This window comes from Panicum virgatum, chromosome 3K (genome assembly GCF_016808335.1).
Source record: "Panicum virgatum strain AP13 chromosome 3K, P.virgatum_v5, whole genome shotgun sequence".
Classification (NCBI taxonomy): Eukaryota; Viridiplantae; Streptophyta; class Magnoliopsida; order Poales; family Poaceae; genus Panicum; species Panicum virgatum.
The window spans coordinates 4,758,150-4,776,498 of record NC_053138.1 but is presented as its reverse complement, the minus strand read 5'-3'; the positions used below and the strand labels follow the sequence as shown (position 1 = coordinate 4,776,498).

General features: G+C 41.8%; 2 protein-coding genes across 13 annotated transcripts; one reads left to right on the top strand and one right to left on the bottom strand.

Moving 5' to 3' along the window:
• The first annotated feature begins 241 nt into the window (after positions 1-241).
• Positions 242-5,285, top strand: LOC120696964 (protein FAR1-RELATED SEQUENCE 5-like). 11 transcript variants are annotated; one of them, XM_039980041.1, is made up of 7 exons: positions 242-390; positions 508-2,668; positions 2,994-3,190; positions 3,285-3,420; positions 4,539-4,612; positions 4,692-4,851; positions 4,942-5,276. In XM_039980041.1, exons 2-3 carry the CDS (start codon positions 581-583, stop codon positions 3,042-3,044), a joined length of 2,139 nt encoding a protein of 712 aa, XP_039835975.1. In that variant the 5' UTR covers positions 242-390; positions 508-580; the 3' UTR covers positions 3,045-3,190; positions 3,285-3,420; positions 4,539-4,612; positions 4,692-4,851; positions 4,942-5,276. The 11 variants fall into 11 exon arrangements, with proteins under 11 accessions (XP_039835975.1, XP_039835979.1, XP_039835981.1 ...); XM_039980045.1 differs by having other exon boundaries at positions 3,285-4,612; positions 4,692-4,727; positions 4,818-4,851; XM_039980047.1 differs by lacking the exon at positions 4,539-4,612 and having other exon boundaries at positions 3,304-3,420; positions 4,818-4,851; positions 4,942-5,285.
• LOC120696970 (outer envelope pore protein 37, chloroplastic-like) lies at positions 5,266-17,709 on the bottom strand. 2 transcript variants are annotated; one of them, XM_039980053.1, is made up of 7 exons: positions 17,235-17,706; positions 15,640-15,786; positions 14,075-14,164; positions 13,560-13,730; positions 13,386-13,480; positions 13,043-13,163; positions 5,266-5,600 (listed from the first exon to the last, which is right to left on the bottom strand). In XM_039980053.1, the coding sequence occupies exons 1-7, from the start codon at positions 17,628-17,630 to the stop codon at positions 5,469-5,471; spliced, it is 1,152 nt and encodes a 383-aa protein (XP_039835987.1). In that variant the 5' UTR covers positions 17,631-17,706; the 3' UTR covers positions 5,266-5,468. The 2 variants fall into 2 exon arrangements, with proteins under 2 accessions (XP_039835987.1, XP_039835988.1); XM_039980054.1 differs by lacking the exon at positions 15,640-15,786 and having other exon boundaries at positions 17,235-17,709.
• Between the last annotated feature and the right edge of the window lie 640 nt (positions 17,710-18,349).

Sequence of the window (18,349 nt, the reverse complement as noted above, 5' to 3'; positions counted from 1 at the left end):
CTAGTTAGATAGTAATAGATGATGAAAAAGTTTGGATTTTGGTACTAATTATTTGACAATTAATATTTAATTATAGACTAATTAGGCTCAAAAGATTCATCTCGTCTAAATCAGTTAAACTGTGTAATTAGTTATTTTTTAACTGTATTTAGTGCTTCATGCATATTTTCGAAGATTTCATGTGATGGATATTGTAGAATTTTTTTGGCAACTAAACAGACCCTTACTGCAATCTGAACACTTTAGAACAGTCCTGCTTCGTTCTCCCCTTTCACCCCACCCTCTCCCGCCCTCTCTCTCTCTCTCTCTCTCTCTCTCTCTCCCTGCGACGACTCGGCGAGCGGTGGCGCCCTTCGCAGGTCTTCGTCGGAGGCGAAGAACACCCGCTTGGTACGCCCTCCCCTTTCACTGCCCTCCCTAATTTGTGAAACCGACCCAATTACAGTATATCTACAATAGTACCTACTAATTTCGATTTTGTGCAAAAACCATCCATTTCCTGCACAGAGTCCGCCCCTGGTTACAGAAGCAGTGTACTTTGGCGATGGATGCTTGTGCGGGATGTTGAGTTCTTGATAGGATGGAGGGAGAACGGACCGAAGGCGATGAGCTGATTGACGATTATGTCGATTGCCTCATGTCTCTGGACACCAACGCTCGGGCTGGCCCGAGCGATGCTCTCATTCTCGGTGCTCCTGTTGTGGAAGGGGCGGCTGGAGGCGGAACGGAGGCGGATGCCATGAGAGATTTTGCTTCTGCTGAGGACCCCAATGAGCCTGTGCTCGGCATGACATTCGAGTCTGACGAGGCTGCAAAGGCGTTCTACAATGAGTATGCCAGGCGGCTCGGTTTCCCCTTTCGTGTTGGCAGGTCTCGGCGCTCCAAGGGCACTGAGGAGGTAGTTGTCATGAAGAGGTTCGTTTGCTCCAGGGAAGGGGTGTACAAGAAGAAACAGACCTCACCGGATGAGGCTACAAGGAAGCGTGAGAGGATGTCAATGCGGGAAGGTTGCAATGCTATGATGGAGGTGGTCAGGGAGTCAGACCATTGGGTTGTCTCCAAGCTTGAGAAGGCACATAATCATGACCTGGGCACTTGCAGTACCAAGGTTGGGTATCTTCGTGCTAGAGGTTTGCTAGGTGGATCTGATAAGGTCACTATGTTGGGACCTGACGACATGGCATTTCTTAGGCAGAATGTTCTTGGGGAAGGAGGAGATGCTCAAGGCCTTATTGATTATCTCAAGAAGGCACAAGCCAATGACCCTGCTTTCTCCCATGCCATACAGGTTGACAAGAACGGCTGTGTGGTGAATGTTTTCTGGGCTGATGCTAGGGCCAAAGCAGCTTATCGGCATTTTGGGGATGCTGTTACATTCGACACGTCGTACAAAAAGAACAAGTACATGATGCCCTTTGTTACTTTCTCAGGAGTCAACCATCATCTGCAGCCTGTTATTTTTGGATGTGCATTGCTTATGGAGGAGACTGAGTTCTCGTTTGTTTGGCTATTTGAAACATGGCTATCAGCAATGGGAGGGAAGGCGCCATGCTCACTAGTCACTGACCAAAACAGGGCCATGAAGGCTGCAATTGTGAAGGTTTTTCCGAATTCCTGTCACCGTTTCTGTAAGTGGAATATTTTGAGTAGAACCAAACAAAAGCTGACCCATGTATACACAGAGCATCCAACCCTAAGATATGAACTTGAAAGCTGTGTTCTCGAGTCTGAAACTATTGCCACATTTGAAACAAAATGGGCGTCGATCATTGATAAATATGACTTGAGAAAGAATTCATGGCTTCAAGCAATATACAACATCCGCCAAAAGTGGGTTCCTTTGTACTTGATGGATACATTCTTTGCAGAAATTGCGCCCACATGGAAATTGGAATCCATGAGTGATTTCTATAGGAAATATTTTAATACAAAAACAACACTGGAAGTTTTTCTTAATCAGTTCAATTTGAGCATGGCAAGCCAATATGAGGATGAAGCAAAAGCTGATATGGACACCTACTTGAACAAGGCAACTACAAAAACTGCATCCCTAATAGAGAAACAGGCAGCAAGCACCTATACCAAAGCAATCTTCAGTAAATTTCAGGAGGAGTTCACAGAGTCTCTGGGTTTTATTATTCAGAAAACTGGTGATGGTTGTATAAGCAAATACACAATCAGGAAAGATGAAGATCCAACCGAAACATTCTACGTGACTTATAATGCTTCGAATAAGATGGCAAAATGTAGTTGCAAATATTTTGAACTCTCAGGTATTTTGTGCCGTCATATTCTTGGAGTATACATAATAGTTGATCCACGTACACTTCCTCCTGATTACTTTTTGAGAAGATGGACAAGGAAAGCCAGAGATGATGATGCTTTGTTGGAAGATTACAACAATTATCATGATGAGGATCCTTCTGAGTCCATTACTAGCCGTTACAATGTTTTATGTGTTGATGCCATTAGATGTGCTGAGAAAGGAGCTGGATCAGAGGAAGTCTACAAAGCAACAAAAGATATCTTACAGAAGGCATATCAAGAGATTATTGCTTATGAAAGAAATCCTGGTCGGGGTTCACAAAGGGATGACATTAACATCAATGAGGATGTCACAATAGATGATGCAATGAATGATCAATCTATGCCAGATTCTGGACGGAAGGTACACTTAATATTATACTATAAATTCATCAGGAGAATTCTTCTCAATATTATTCTGTGCTATTGGTGCAAGTTCAGTAGATGGTACTGATTTTCCTTAATTGCTGGAAATGATATCTTTTACTGGTTGTGTACTTTCTAATTGAAAAGTATGTAAACAGAAGTTGCATTGTGTTCTGAACCTTCTCAGATGAGAAGAACGTCCCACTGAAACTTACTATATATTTCTCCTTTTTCAATCCAAGTGCTAACTAAATGATAGACCTTTCTGATTTACATATATCAATTTTGCACAAAGAATGATACATTTATGTTTGCCTTTTCAGGTGACTAATCTACTAGGCCAGTTTCTTGATTCCTCTTGGTCTCCAGTCTGATATTTTTCTTATCATATCTTTGGAGATGAAAATGCAATTTACCAGCATTATCATCCGTCATGATTGGCATGTAATTTCTATTTTGAATTGGGTAGAGGAAAACAGCATGTGGACTTTTCAACATGAAATGGATGTCGCTGACATAGGTAAATAGAACTAATTATTAGGGTGTTAGCACTGTGCAACATTCCATTACCATGATAAGTTTCCCATGAGCAATGATAATGCCCCAATTTTCAGGATGTCCGCCTGATTGTAGGAAATAAGGACAATTTTGTTTGAAGATGCCAGATCATTTCTGAATGTAATGAAGTCTTTGTTGCGTCAATACTCAATAGGCTGTATGGTGCTGCCTGTATGTCTGAAGCTGCTGAAGGTGAGTATGTGAACACCGAATTATTTGCTACTCAGGTTTTAGATTTCTTTTCATAAAAAGTACATCCGTTGTGGTCCCTCAAACTCGTCCTATGGTTTAGTTTCCTTCTGTCAATCACTCATGTGCAACCCTATTCCTCACATATCCCCCAAAACATCGAAACCAGTGTAGATTACATAACAAGGCCGAGTTGGTGTTTTTGAATGATCTTTCAGCCATGTTAATAATCATACCATCAACTTGCACCCACATGCCAGGAACACTTTATTCCTCCCCTACCCCAACAGACCAGAGCAACACGTGAATGGTATATGCAAAATACACATGCAAAAGAACAATAAGCACAGAACAAACGGTTAATACTGATAATTAAACTGTCTATTTGCACAGAGATATAAAAGTAAAATAATGCCTTAGATTTGTTTAGTACAATGTGACTCGCTAATATACCTCTGACATGTGAAAACTTCATTTACATTTATGTACTGAGTATCAAGTAGTACCAACAACATGAGCTAGCTTATGTGGGCAACATGAGAATGAAAAAAACGAGGATTCAAGCAGCATATATGTGGTGGCACAAGTGCTAAGTGGTCCATTTAGGACTCAAACACCTAGCATAGTTGCTCACCCTTCAAGGAGGGTGGTGCTTATGCTTCAGGCAAAGCAGCAATCTAAGCATGCATTTTATATATAGTGACCTTAGGACATGGTTTGCGTAATTTTGACAGTTGGAGCTATCCGGTTTTGCAGCAGCTGCTGGAGAAAATGAGAGACCTTGGATAGATTTTTCCTTTGATAAATGCAAAATTTCCCACTTATACTATTACTATCTCTTTCCATTAACGTAGGGCGTATTTTTTGTAGAGAAGTCTTCAAAAGTAGATTTTTGACATTTAATTTCTTTTGCAATATATTGTCAGTTGCTACAGAATTAACATCATCTTAGATGTCCCTGAAATGAGAACCTGTTGACTAATCTTTGTACAAGAAACACACATAATTTGACTAATCTTTGGTCAAAAGTTGCAAAGATGAAACCAAAAACTAATATATTTTCTTTGGGAAAAAGGGCAGAATATTTCTCAAAGAGATGCTATTTGTTTTCATTAATTCAGTGTTTACGAAAGATAGTCTTCATAGGCACATCTTAGAGGCAGGGAAGTTCTTGCTTTGGTGCTGAAGAGAAAAGGTAGCACTGGTCTTGTTGAGGAGAACTTTTGATATCTTTAGTCTACTCTAATCATGTTGCCAAACCGTTTTTTAATTAGGTCAGAGCTGCTGGAGATTTGTTTTCCTGATGAAAGGTTTCTAAAAAAATTGCAACACAATTATATTTTATCTATGTCGGAGCTTGGTCCATTGAATCCTGCTGAGTCTATTGTGATGCCTCGCAGGATGACGAGGCAACACAAGGTTTGAACATTGCAGGTAACTAGGATCTGATGAATTCGATAACAGAAAAGCCTCTGAAGAGTCTCAACTTTCTTCCTCATGGTCTTCGCATTTTGTTGGCTCCAGGACTGCCCAGAAAGAGCGAGAATGCTACTTGACCCCAACAGAGATGTGCCGGGTGGCATCTAGCCACACCCTGTCCAACTTCAATGGACACCAGCCTAGCCTTAGATGCCAATGGAAACTGAGTTCTGGTGGAGGCAAGGACCTGTGATGATAAATGTAGAAGCAGCATCTGCAAATAAGTATACCAGCGCAAAATATGTCGCTGTTATCTTATTGATAATTGAGATTCGGAGATTTCTTGTTCGGACTTTGATAACTCCAAAGGGAATCAAGTGTGATTACAGGAAATGTATCAGTAAAACCCAGATAAACCATCAAAATTCATCTTCATGACATTATGCTTCTGTGAATAGCTTATCAAAATATTCCTGTTGGCCACCAATGCGAATGCGACTGGAAAAAAACATCACATATTTTATTCATGGCATCTGCATGTAACAAATTAGCTGGACAACAAATTTACATGCATTCCAGTTCCCTGTTGGTTCTCTCTTTTATCTGTGTGCACATGCTTACATGGTTAGAACCTAAAAATCCCATCTTTTCTTCACGTGAAACACTACAACAGAATTCTGTACGTTGTCCTGAGGAACCTTAAGTGTGAAATGAACTTTGGCCTTCAAAGGCACCTCCTTTGTACTGCCGCCAGCATCTCCAACCTACATGCCATATTTTATATCAGTTAATTCCAATATTTCAGTGAAAGGCAAAAAAAATGTCATTTGATTCATAATTGAGAAATTGTTATGGATGCATACGTGGGCCAGATGTATGGCCAGTAGGGTCGCAAGAAGAAAGAGGCCGAAGCCTCTACTTCATCGGCAGAGCAGCAGGTGTAGGCAGCGAGGAGTTCAGTGTCGTGGCGTCGGTGTAAAGGCGTATTACGTTTTGGTATCTCTGTAACGTATTCTGGTGAACACGTGTGAGGCGTGCGTTGTGGACCCTATGGGTCAGTGACAGGCCAGTGCTATATACTGTGCCGAGTTGTAACGGGGAAAGCAGACTTTGCTTCTATGGAAAATACTCTCGAACAGAGAAGGGGTTCAGGGTTCATCGCCCTCCCCGATTGAATCTGGTGTTCTTGTGCTTGATCTCACATCGCGGTTGTGTTGGAGTAATGGGCTTGGCCCATTCATTCTAAAACATTAAAAGAATTTAAAGCCCACTATTAATGCTAGGGAATCAATGCTTAATTCCGTACCGGGAATTGAGGAGGATCTCAACCGACTTAAAAGGTGGACTTCGTGTACACCACTTGTGAAGCCGGTAAGAGGAGGACGGTGAACCACGCGCGCGCTCGCTCGCCTCGCCGAGCCGGGCCGTGGCCGAGACGAGGCCCGGCCGGACGTGACGTGCAGGTGCGGTGCGGCGCGATGTGATGGATATTTTGCCGTTGACAGCAATTAATCGTGCAATTAAATCTGTAATTAATGGCCATAACCGCATCACCTAAATGACTCTGATGGTGTCCAGGTTCAACGATCCTGAGCACCTGAGTCACTATATAAGGAGTGCCATTCCCCTCATCCATTCTGCACCAGAGCACTGAGGCAACTCGGCTCCTCTCTTCTCCAACTCGGCTCCTCTCTTCTCCCTCTCCAGTTGCAACAACTGAGTTCCCCAACGTTAATTTCTGCGCGCACAGAATTAGCGTGAGCAGGCCTCCGAAACCTTGCTCGCCTTGAGATCCTGCACGGGATAGGCGGGCAATCAGGTTTTTGGGTAACGCTTTAGCGTGACTGCTCAAAAATACTAAGGCTTTGCCCGATTGTACGACTACTTCCTGGTGGACGAGCCGAACGACTACGTCGACTACATTCTGGTGGCCGAACGACTACGTCGACTACATCTTGGTGACCGTTCGCGGGACTGCACTGCGAACTTCTTCCTGCACCGATTTAGTTCGACTACTTCGACTGAGGCCAACCGAGTAGATGTCTACTCCAGTTGGTAACAGCGCAGCCAATGCCTCCGGCAACGGCCCCGCTTCAGGGTACTCCCTGAAACTTTGGTTATTTATATTGTTTATGCTTATATGTGTGATAAGTATAAACATGTTCACATGTTTTATTTTACTCCTTAAAGTCATAGAAATATTGTTAGTTTATACATTTAATTTTGGAATTAAAATATACCGAAAATTGCCTAGATATCTAACAATCCAAAAACCTGATTGTGTTAATAGGCTTTCGGTATCTAGCTTTGCTGCATCAATCAAACCATCACCTTTTGTGATGGTTCAAATTACAAACGTTGGCAAGAGCGGCTTATACTGTGGTTAACACTATCGAGAGTGATCCATGTGAAAGAGGGTAAGCCTGAACAATTCTCTCCAGAGGAAGGGAGTGCGTTCGATGAGGCTGATATCCTCTTTCGAGGCTTGATCATTAGTGTTCTTAGTGATAACCTGGTGGATTCTTATATCCGGCTGCCAACTGGCAAAGCATTGTGGGATGCTCTTGAGGCTCAATATGGAGTATCTGACGCCGGGAGTGAGTTGTATATCATGGAGCAGTTCCTTGAGTACAGGATGGTCGAAGACCGTTCTGTAGTGGAACAGGCTCATGAAATACATACTCTGGCAAAAGATCTCAAAAATTGCAGCAAAGAGTCCCCATGTGTGTTACCCAATAAGTTTGTGACTGGAGGTATAATCTCTAAGCTGCCACCTTCTTGGAGGGACTTTGCTACTTCTCTAAAACACAAGAGACAGGAGTTCACAATAGATGGACTCATAGGGACTCTTGATGTTGATGAGAAGGCGAGAGCAAAGGACATACGTGGGAAAGGAGTTGTTGGTGCTTCAAGTGCCAATCTTGTTCAGAAGAACAACTCCCACAAGAACAAGAAAAAGCCACCGCAGAACCAACCAAAGACTAAGAAGACAACCACTTTTAAGAAGAAGAAGAAGACGGGAGCTTGCTATGTGTGCGCTAGTACGGATCACTTTGCTGCAAAGTGTCCGAACCGCAAAGGCAACGACTCCGCCAACATGGTTATTAGCGAGCCTGGAGGAACATCGGGGTACGGTAATTTATTACCTACTGTTCTTTCAGTGTTTGGTTCACCCGAGTGGTGGGTTGACACTGGTGCTAATATTCATGTTTGTGCTGATGCTTCTTTGTTCTCTTCTTACCAGACCGGCGGGACTTCCTCCTTGCTGATGGGGAACGGATCACATGCGCGTGTTCTTGGTGTTGGTACGGTAAATCTGAAGTTTACTTCGGGGAAGACCGTGCAGCTGAAGAACGTACAGCATGTCCCCACCATCAAGAAGAATTTAGTCAGCGGCTCTCTACTGTGTAGAGATGGTTTCAAATTAGTCTTTGAGTCCAATAAATGTATCTTGTCTAAGTTTGGTACTTTTGTTGGAAAAGGTTATGAAAGCGGAGGCTTGTTCCGTCTTTCTTTGTCAGATGTTTGTAATAAAATTGCATACAATGTTATTAACGTTGATGAAATAAATGTTTGGCATTCGAGGCTTTGTCACGTTAATTTTGGTTGTATGATGCGCTTAGCTAATTTGAGCTTAATTCCAAAGTTCACTTTTGTCAAAAATTCTAAGTGTCATGTATGTGTTGAATCAAAACAAACTCGTAAGCCTCATAAGACCGCGGAGGCAAGGAGCTTGGCACCCTTAGAATTAATTCATTTCGATTTGTGCGAAATGAATGGAGTGTTGACAAAAGGTGGTAAAAAATATTTCATGACTTTGATTGATGATAGTACTAGATTTTGTTACATCTATTTGTTGAAGTCAAAAGATGAAGCTTTATACTACTTTAAAATCTATAAAGCTGAAGTAGAAAACCAACTTGAGAGAAAGATCAAAAGAGTTAGGTCAGATCGTGGTGGCGAGTATTTCTCAAATTTATTTACTTTATTCTGCGAGGAACATGGTATTATTCATGAGAGGACGCCTCCCTATTCACCTCAGTCAAATGGGGTTGCCGAAAGAAAGAACCGCACTCTAACGGATTTGGTTAACGCCATGTTAGATACAGCGGGGCTTTCCAAGGAATGGTGGGGTGAGGCTATATTGACTGCATGTCATGTCCTAAATCGTGTTCCTACAAAGAATAAAGAGATAACTCCATTCGAGGAATGGGAGAAGAAAAGGCCAACACTGTCATACTTACGTACATGGGGTTGTTTGGCAAAAGTGAGTGTGCCAATAACCAAGAAACGTAAGCTTGGACCTAAAACTGTGGATTGTATCTTTCTAGGTTATGCTATTCACAGCGTTGGATATAGATTTTTAATAGTGAAATCTGGAGTACCTGACATGCATGTTGGTACTATAATGGAGTCCAGAGATGCTACATTTTTTGAAAACATTTTTCCCATGAGAGATGAAACAAGTTCATCTAGACAAGAGTTCATCGAGGATGATGGCTCTGCTGAGCCGATAGAACACAATGAACATACACTTGTAGAAAATCTTGAGGAGAATAACAATGATGCTCCGAGAAAGAGCAAGAGACAAAGGACTGTAAAGTCTTTTGGTGATGATTTCATTGTATACCTCATAGATGATACACCCAGAACCATTGAAGAGGCATATTCATCTCCTGATGCTGACTATTGGAAGGAAGCAGTAAGGAGTGAGATGGATTCTATTATGTCTAATGGAACCTGGGAGGTCGTTGAACGTCCTTATGGATGTAAACCGGTTGGATGCAAGTGGGTGTTCAAGAAAAAGCTTAGGCCAGATGGTACTATTGAAAAGTACAAGGCTAGGCTTGTGTCCAAGGGTTATACCCAAAAAGAAGGAGAAGATTTCTTTGACACTTATTCACCAGTTGCCCGATTGACCACAATTCGGGTGTTACTTTCCCTGGCAGCCTCTTATGGTCTTCTCGTTCATCAGATGGACGTTAAGACGGCTTTCCTCAATGGAGAGTTAGAAGAGGAGATCTATATGGATCAGCCGGATGGGTTTGTATCAAAGGGTCAAGAAGGAATGGTTTGTAAGTTGTTAAAATCTTTATATGGTCTCAAGCAAGCGCCTAAGCAGTGGCATGAAAAGTTTGATAGAACTTTGACCTCTGCCGGCTTTGTTGTGAACGAAGCTGACAGATGTGTGTACTATCGCTATGGTGGGGCTGAAGGAGTGATTTTGTGCTTGTATGTGGATGACATACTGATCTTTGGCACTAGCCTTAATGTGATTAAGGAAGTCAAAGAGTTTTTATCTCAAAATTTTGAGATGAAGGATCTGGGAGAAGCTGATGTTATCTTTAATATAAAACTGGTAAAAGAGATCAATGGTGGGGTGATTCTTACACAGTCTCACTATGTGGAGAAGGTGTTAAGTCGCTTTGGTTATAGCGACTATAAACCTGTCTCAACACCATATGATGCCAGTTTAATTCTTAGAAAGAACAAAAGGATAATGCGAGATCAGCTGAGATATTCTCAGATCATTGGTTCATTAATGTATTTAGCGAGCGCTACAAGACCTGACATCTCGTTTGCTGTAAGCAAACTGAGCCGGTTTGTTTCAAACCCGGGAGATGATCATTGGAAGGCTCTTGAAAGAGTAATGCGCTATCTGAAGGGGACAATGAACTATGGAATTCACTACACCGGGTACCCAAGGGTACTAGAAGGGTATAGTGATTCAAATTGGATTTCTGATGCTGATGAGATAAAGGCCACAAGTGGATATGTGTTTACACTTGGTGGTGGAGCTGTTTCCTGGAAGTCTTGCATGCAGACCATCTTAACGAGGTCAACTATGGAAGCAGAACTCACAGCATTAGATACCGCCACTGTTGAGGCTGAGTGGTTTCGTGAGCTCCTTATGGACTTGCCGATAGTTGAAAAACCGTTACTGGCAATCCTAATGAACTGTGACAATCAAACGGTAATTGTCAAGGTGAATAGTTCTAAGGATAACATGAAGTCATCTAGACATGTGAAAAGGCGGTTGAAATCTGTCAGAAAATTGAGAAACTCCGGAGTTATAGCCCTGGACTATGTTCAGACGGCTAAAAATCTGGCAGATCAGTTTACAAAGGGTCTTTCACGAAATGTGATAGACAATGCATCTATGGAATTGGGCTTGAGACCCACGTGAGTCATTCTATAGTGGAAACCTGTCCTATGTGATCGGAGATCCCGTGAATTAGAATGGTGAAACAAACTAAAGTCTGACTGTGAGAAGAGAACCTTTGTGAAAAGGGCTCATTCCGTGTATAAGGTGTATTTCTCTTCTAATCTGTATGGCAGGTTGGTCTATACCTTAATGTGTGCCAGGTGGTTTCTTTTAAACAAATGAGTTGTTTTCTTGAAACAAAGATGTTGTCCTACAGAACATCTGAAAGGAACACACCTATATGAGTTTGACCACTGGTCATGGTCTATGAGAATTGGGTATTCTCTAGAAACTCATGAAGGGCCTGGAGTATGACTTATAAGCTCCAAACCGCGGGGATGCTTATGCAGCCTAGTACCAGTGTAGGGCTCTGGTCAAACTTGTTTGCACAAAACTGGCAATTCAAGGCATAGTCCATTGCACAGTTGTGAATAAGTGTAGCCTTTGTCCTAGATGGAAGTTCAACTTAACAGTCTCTGTCGAATACTGGTATATCAATGAGGGAATGAGGGTATTTCTAGTGTGGCTTGAATTTCTTGGTGGGGATTGTTGGAGTAATGGGCTTGGCCCATTCATTCTAAAACATTAAAAGAATTTAAAGCCCACTATTAATGCTAGGGAATCAATGCTTAATTCCGTACCGGGAATTGAGGAGGATCTCAACCGACTTAAAAGGTGGACTTCGTGTACACCACTTGTGAAGCCGGTAAGAGGAGGACGGTGAACCACACGCGCGCGCGCGCTCGCTCGCCTCGCCGGGCCGGGCCGGGCCGTGGCCGAGACGAGGCGAGGCGAGGCGCGGCGCGGCGCGGCCGGCCGGCCGGCCGGCCGGTGTGGTGCGCGTGCGCGGCCGGACGTGACGTGCAGGTGCGGTGCGGTGCGGCGTGGCGCGATGTGATGGCTATTTTGCCGTTGACAGCAATTAATCGTGCGATTAAACGTGCAATTAAATCTGTAATTAATGGCCATAACCGCATCACCTAAATGACTCTGATGGTGTCCAGGTTCAACGATCCTGAGCACCTGAGTCACTATATAAGGAGTGCCATTCCCCTCATCCATTCTGCACCAGAGCACTGAGGCAACTCGGCTCCTCTCTTCTCCCTCTCCAGTTGCAACAACTGAGTTCCCCAACGCTAATTTCTGCGCGCACAGAATTAGCGTGAGCAGGCCTCCGAAACCTTGCTCGCCTTGAGATCCTGCACGGGATAGGCGGGCAATCAGGTTTTTGGGTAACGCTTTAGCGTGACTGCTCAAAAATACTAAGGCTTTGCCCGATTGTACGACTACTTCCTGGTGGACGAGCCGAACGACTACGTCGACTACATCTTGGTGACCGTTCGCGGGACTGCACTGCGAACTTCTTCCTGCACCGATTTAGTTCGACTACTTCGACTGAGGCCAACCGAGTAGATGTCTACTCCAGTTGGTAACAGCGCAGCCAATGCCTCTGGCAACGGCCCCGCTTCAGGGTACTCCCTGAAACTTTGGTTATTTATATTGTTTATGCTTATATGTGTGATAAGTATAAACATGTTCACATGTTTTATTTTACTCCTTAAAGTCATAGAAATATTGTTAGTTTATACATTTAATTTTGGAATTAAAATATACCGAAAATTGCCTAGATATCTAACAGGTTGATCACTGGCGGCCAAGGGCATCACATTCAGTTAGTTGGCCAAGGGATATTCTGCTAATAGTTGTTAGGGTCTCTAGATTTGGTAGTTGGGCTCAGCATCATATAAGCCAGCTCATGTAGAAGGGTAGCCAGGCAAGAATTGAGCACAGATCTCAGTGGAGGGGATCAAGCTCAAGCTGCCCTCAGTACTTCGACCATTTTCCATCTAATAAAGGTTCATTCCCTGGCCTTATCAGAAATTCTCTTAGCAAAAAAAATGCTAGAAAAGGGGCAAAAGGCGTTCACACTTTGAAAACAGAAACAGAAAAGGTGTCCACTCATTCGTGTGTAGCTCATTAAAATGTGGACGAATGCCTTACCCAAAGTGATGCATATCCAAGCCTGTTGTCTGACTCGTAACCAGCTTTCCACTTGAGATGCTTATTTTCCTTGTGCTTGTAGATGACACCCCAGTAGTTTGTGTCGAAATTGTACCAATAGCTGGAAACAACAAGAAGTTTCATAAGTCCAATGGGTTCACCTATAAACATCATCCTCAAGCCTTTAGATGCATTCTAATGCCCCAGGTCCAAATATTGTGCGACAGTCTCATGCATGCATCTGAGACATAATTATATAGTGTTTCTATCATTTCTCAATCTCTCATAAATGTTTGAATTTCAAGACATTATGTGTCAAAAAAAATTATGTCATTGCAGTTACCTCAACTTGTCCGATGGCGTTAGTTGGCGCTTGAATGCGAATGATAGGGAATTGGATGGTAAAGAGATGCTGGGGATAAATGATATCTCATCATCCTATAAAATATGATCAATGAACCACTGAGTTGCACGTAGTAAATATAAGTGAAACAAAACAAGCAGAGACAAGCCTTACCTTGTAGCGGTATTTAATTTTCATTGCATTATCACTGTACGCAGCTGTGCAAACTCCATTCAAAACATGTGACTTCACTAGGCCATTTACTGACAAAATTCTGTCACCCTCATCCAATATCTTCTCTTTTATTGAAACTTCACCCTTTGGAAAGAAGAATGTTGCTCTTGGCTACAGGAAAGATATGTATAATTTATTTTCGTTAGTGTGATCAACTCATGCATGTTACCATTGAACTTAGGCTCAGCAAAGGTTATAGCATTTGCATGACCATTATTTGCAAAAATTCATAGTTGTCCAAATAATTTCAAAAGCAAAATTTCACCATTCGTAGGCCATCTTCAGGACTACACAACTGTATAGCTTTTTATATTTGTGTTGATAGAGTCATTAATGGAAAAATTTTCATAGCTGTTTGCATAATTTTCGAAGAATAATGGCTTCAACTATAGGCAAATTTCAGGATTAACATTTGTATAGATCTCTTTTATTTCTCCAATTTGTGAAACACTGACCGGTCCACTAGGAGGAACCAGAGATGACAATTCAATCTTGCATGGTGAATCTCCCAAATTTGCAGTAACTGACACTTCTCCTTGTTGCTCCTGAGAATTGAGAAAAAAAAGGGTAACCTAAATTATGAAGTGTGTAAATGTAGTACAGTTTCTAATACCTTTAGACAAAAAAAAAATGATACAACAATTCAAACGCTTTGTGAGTTGTGACATGCTTACCAAGATGTGAAATTTCATTTTCCAAGAGAACACAATGAATAACATGTAAGGTTCAGCAGCATATTTACCATTTTAGTGGCAAAGATGTAGTCTTATAGCATTTAGCTGGCAGATTTTTTTATTGGCAGAATGAAACAGAAAACCAAACAAAGTATAGAACGCATTTTGTAACACTTGCATGATGGTATTCATTAGTATTTGTCCAACCTTGAATGAGAAGCATCTAAGAAAAGTGGAGAGAACACACAAAAGTTTTGCTGGCAGATTCAAAAGTATCTTTATCATGCATTAAACTTCATCAAATCAAGCATTAATGCATGCTCCGCCTGTTAATCATGATATTAATGACCATTAAGCCACTAGTCCCTCCATCGTGAATACATGAAGATAAGAGACGCAAGGGAAAGGAGAGAGAATTTTTTTTAAAGGTCAGGAAAGGAGAAGTAGTTGACCGGGCTGGTCTAAACTGCATACACAACACCACAGAGGTTTACTAAAAAAATCCTGGAAACTAATTCCACTTTCCTTTAAAGCTACTGACTCGATAAGAAAGACAAAAAAGTTCCACTGCTACAGACCATGAGGCCCCACTGCCTTGATGATGTCCCAGGAACTTTGAACAAATTATTTGTAGATATACTGATTGTTAGCAATTATTCTTCAGCATAATAGGATAACAAAGAAGAATAGCTTTGCAAGTTGCCATCTGAACATAAACCTATTGTATATCAAGACAAATGAACAATACATTCATCGAAGAAGTTAAATGGAACTCTTTAATTTACACAAACTGTCAAGTCATTCTGCATTTCAGAGCACATCAAAGAGACATCCAAATAGAAAAGGAGAAAAACATGTTTTCGCATAAGAAAATCAGAATCATTCGAATGCATGTGGTAGTCCGTTAAAAAAGAATGATGTGCTTTTCCGATTCACTCAACCTCAGTCAAAAAAAAAAAAAAACTTTCAACTGAATAGTTTAAAGATTTAGCAATTAAAGCATGAGCTTCATTTATAACAACCAAAATGACATCCCCTCACAACTCATAAATAGGCATGGTATGAAGTTTCACTTGATCAAAGTTAGCTCCACAGAGCAAGTCTGATAGATATTAATCTATGCTTAGTACAGATGAAAAGCCTTCTTTCATTACACATTTTTTTTGCCATGGGTCAATTTTAGTTTCGATAAAAGATACATGAGGAAGAAAAGCACATGGAATCCAGGTGAAGGCAAAATTCTCAAAACATATAATACATGGCCAAACTCAAAGAGAATACTCCTCGAAGATTCACCACATGAACATGACGTAGTTATCAAAACATTTCAATTGAGCAGGGCACACCTTTCTACTTTCGTACTTGAATTGAAAGCACCTATCCAAGTGAATGCAAGAAACAATAGATTTGTTATATTCATAGTTGCAAGACACAGATAAACAGTGTGCTGAACAGCCGACATGAATATATGATTGTTCTCCACTCTGGCAATTCTGAAACACAAGCCAGATTCAGAAAGTCACACGGTACTGCTGTAGAACCAAATATAAACAACAGAAATCACTTCTAACCTCAGAGTTCCAATCATGAAAAGAAAAATTTTGAGCAGAAAATAGGCATAATGCATCAAAAGAAACTTCTACCGCCACAAATATAAGAAAATAGGCATAAGACATGAATATGCACTTAGAATAGACAGCAGGCATTTCGTAGTGCTAAGCTACACTATGCCCTAATGAACTTGTATTCATATTTGTTAGGGGAGTGATGACACAATAATTTGCAGTGGTCATGCATCACATTCACAATTATTTGGACAACAAGAAAAAGACTAACAGTCTAACACAATCGTTCACATTAATCAAAGATCCTACTTGTTAGAATAGCAATATATCTGACATAGACTACAATATTCTAAGACTGATTCCTCAAGGAAACTCCATGTTTACATGAATCAAAGATCTTACTTATGTGAGATCGTAAGTAATATTCAATTCTTAACCACTACCAAGTGCTTACTTGTTCCTATATGCCCGATTCCGTTCTTTAATGGGTAACTCGACTTGTTTAGCATCACATGAATATTGGAAAAACACAATTCTTAGATCATTATATTGAAGCTTACACGAACTATTTCCAGTACATTTCTTAAAATTAGAGTAGGAGCTCTCCAATCCATTTAACCTAGTTTGAGTAGGACCTGCTCATTGATATGTACAAGCTTAACTATTTCAACATAAGCTAGTATACTTTCAACTTATATACTGATACTCTCAACTGAACTATGATCCAACAGAAACTTTGTTGATGGTGCCCTATCCTACATGATGTGGGTTCATCAAGAAAACAGTTCTCAACATACAATTTTATGCAGCCATACCACAAGTTAAGAGAACCCTGAGTGACACACCACAGAAGCAAAAGGTCCGACCTTTATGCACTAGAACTGAACCCAGCCTCATAGAAACATACTTCTAGAGGAAGACATGCTGTCTCATGTCACAAAGGCACAAAGCAGACCTGGGATGCCCTTTTGTTTTTCCTCCCCAAACAAAGCAAGAATGTCTAGTCTTAGCGTTTTCTGGTATTCCTAGATTAATTCCCTGACACTTTAAAGTGCACATTTGTACAAACACAACTCGTACTAGCACCTAACTCTAGTGCTATGTAGTATCACGTTTCATTCATTCCTGACAAAGTGAACTCTGGACAAATTTGTCTCATTTAATTTCCAGAAACTTTTGTGTTTCGTTTTCACATTTCAGAACTACAAAATCATATAGTCCCCTCTCGCTTCCAAATGCTGGAAAGCAACTAGTCATATTAATTTACCGCGTATCTGACCATTCCCAATTACTAATCCCGAGTCCCGTCACAGCAACTACCAGAGGCAGCAACAAAATTCGCGGTGGAAAAAGCGGCACTCAATCAGAGGCCGCACCTTGGTGCTGTGCGAGGCTTGCAGGCGCAGCGAGCCGGCGAGGTCGGCGGCGCCCCGCAGCACGGCGCCGCGGGACGCGGGGTCGACGACGACGGAGAAGTTCCGTGCCAGGAGCGCGAAATCGGGCGGGCCCCAGGCGATCCCTCCTCCCCCGGCGGCGTGGCTGACTCGGAGGCGGAGCTTGGCAAAGCCGTCGAGGACGCGGCAGGAGAGGCGGTGGGAGAAGAGCCGCTGCTCACTGTCGAACTCCGAGGTCACCCGGATGGGCGGACGACGGAGCAGGAGTGGGGGCTCCGGCTCCTGTGGGGGCGGTGCCAGGTCCAGGGACGCGGGGGCGGGCGGAGCGGCGCTGCCTTCGTCCATGGGAGGGGGAGGGAGGAGTGCGGGCGCCGCCATGCGATGCGGCGAGGTGGGTAAGGTGGGGTCTCGGCGAGAGGAGGAAGGAAGTGAAGAGGACACGTGGTGTCCGTGGCACGAGCTAAACAGTGAAGGATGCCATAGAATCTTGTGGATCTCTTTTTTTTTCTCTCTCTTTAAAAAAGTGCATTTCTTCAATAAATTGTCTAGAGTGGATGTGAATTCTCACGCAATTTTCGCCTTATCTCACAAGATAACGACTCTCAACTTTGTCTTGTTGCTCGCTAGAACATGAGAGAAGTATATTTCAAAATTTTCTTTTCTTCAAAAATCAAAGCCTTGCAACTAAATTGTGCTCATTTTGCATGTTGGGTATAGATCCCACGACAAATCACGTAGTTTTATTCTAACGTGTGCAAGCTTAATATCTTAATCGTTCAAAATAATCAATTGACCTACTCCCTCCGTCCAAAAAAAGTCTATCATAGAAATTTTAGAACAAACTAATAAAAAGATAAAATAATTATGTTTACCCTTATTTATTACTCATATATCACTAATTAATTCTTGCATGCACATGTATTTTTTAAATAGTGTCAGATGATTTATTTTTGAATAAATTTTAAATTCTAGAATGACTGTTTTTTTTGGAATTAGTTCGAACAAAATATAAAGACTTTTAGACACCTAAGCTATAATCTCTCTAGTGATGAGGAGATGATTTATTTGAATGATACTCTGAAGTGCTTCATAGGAGA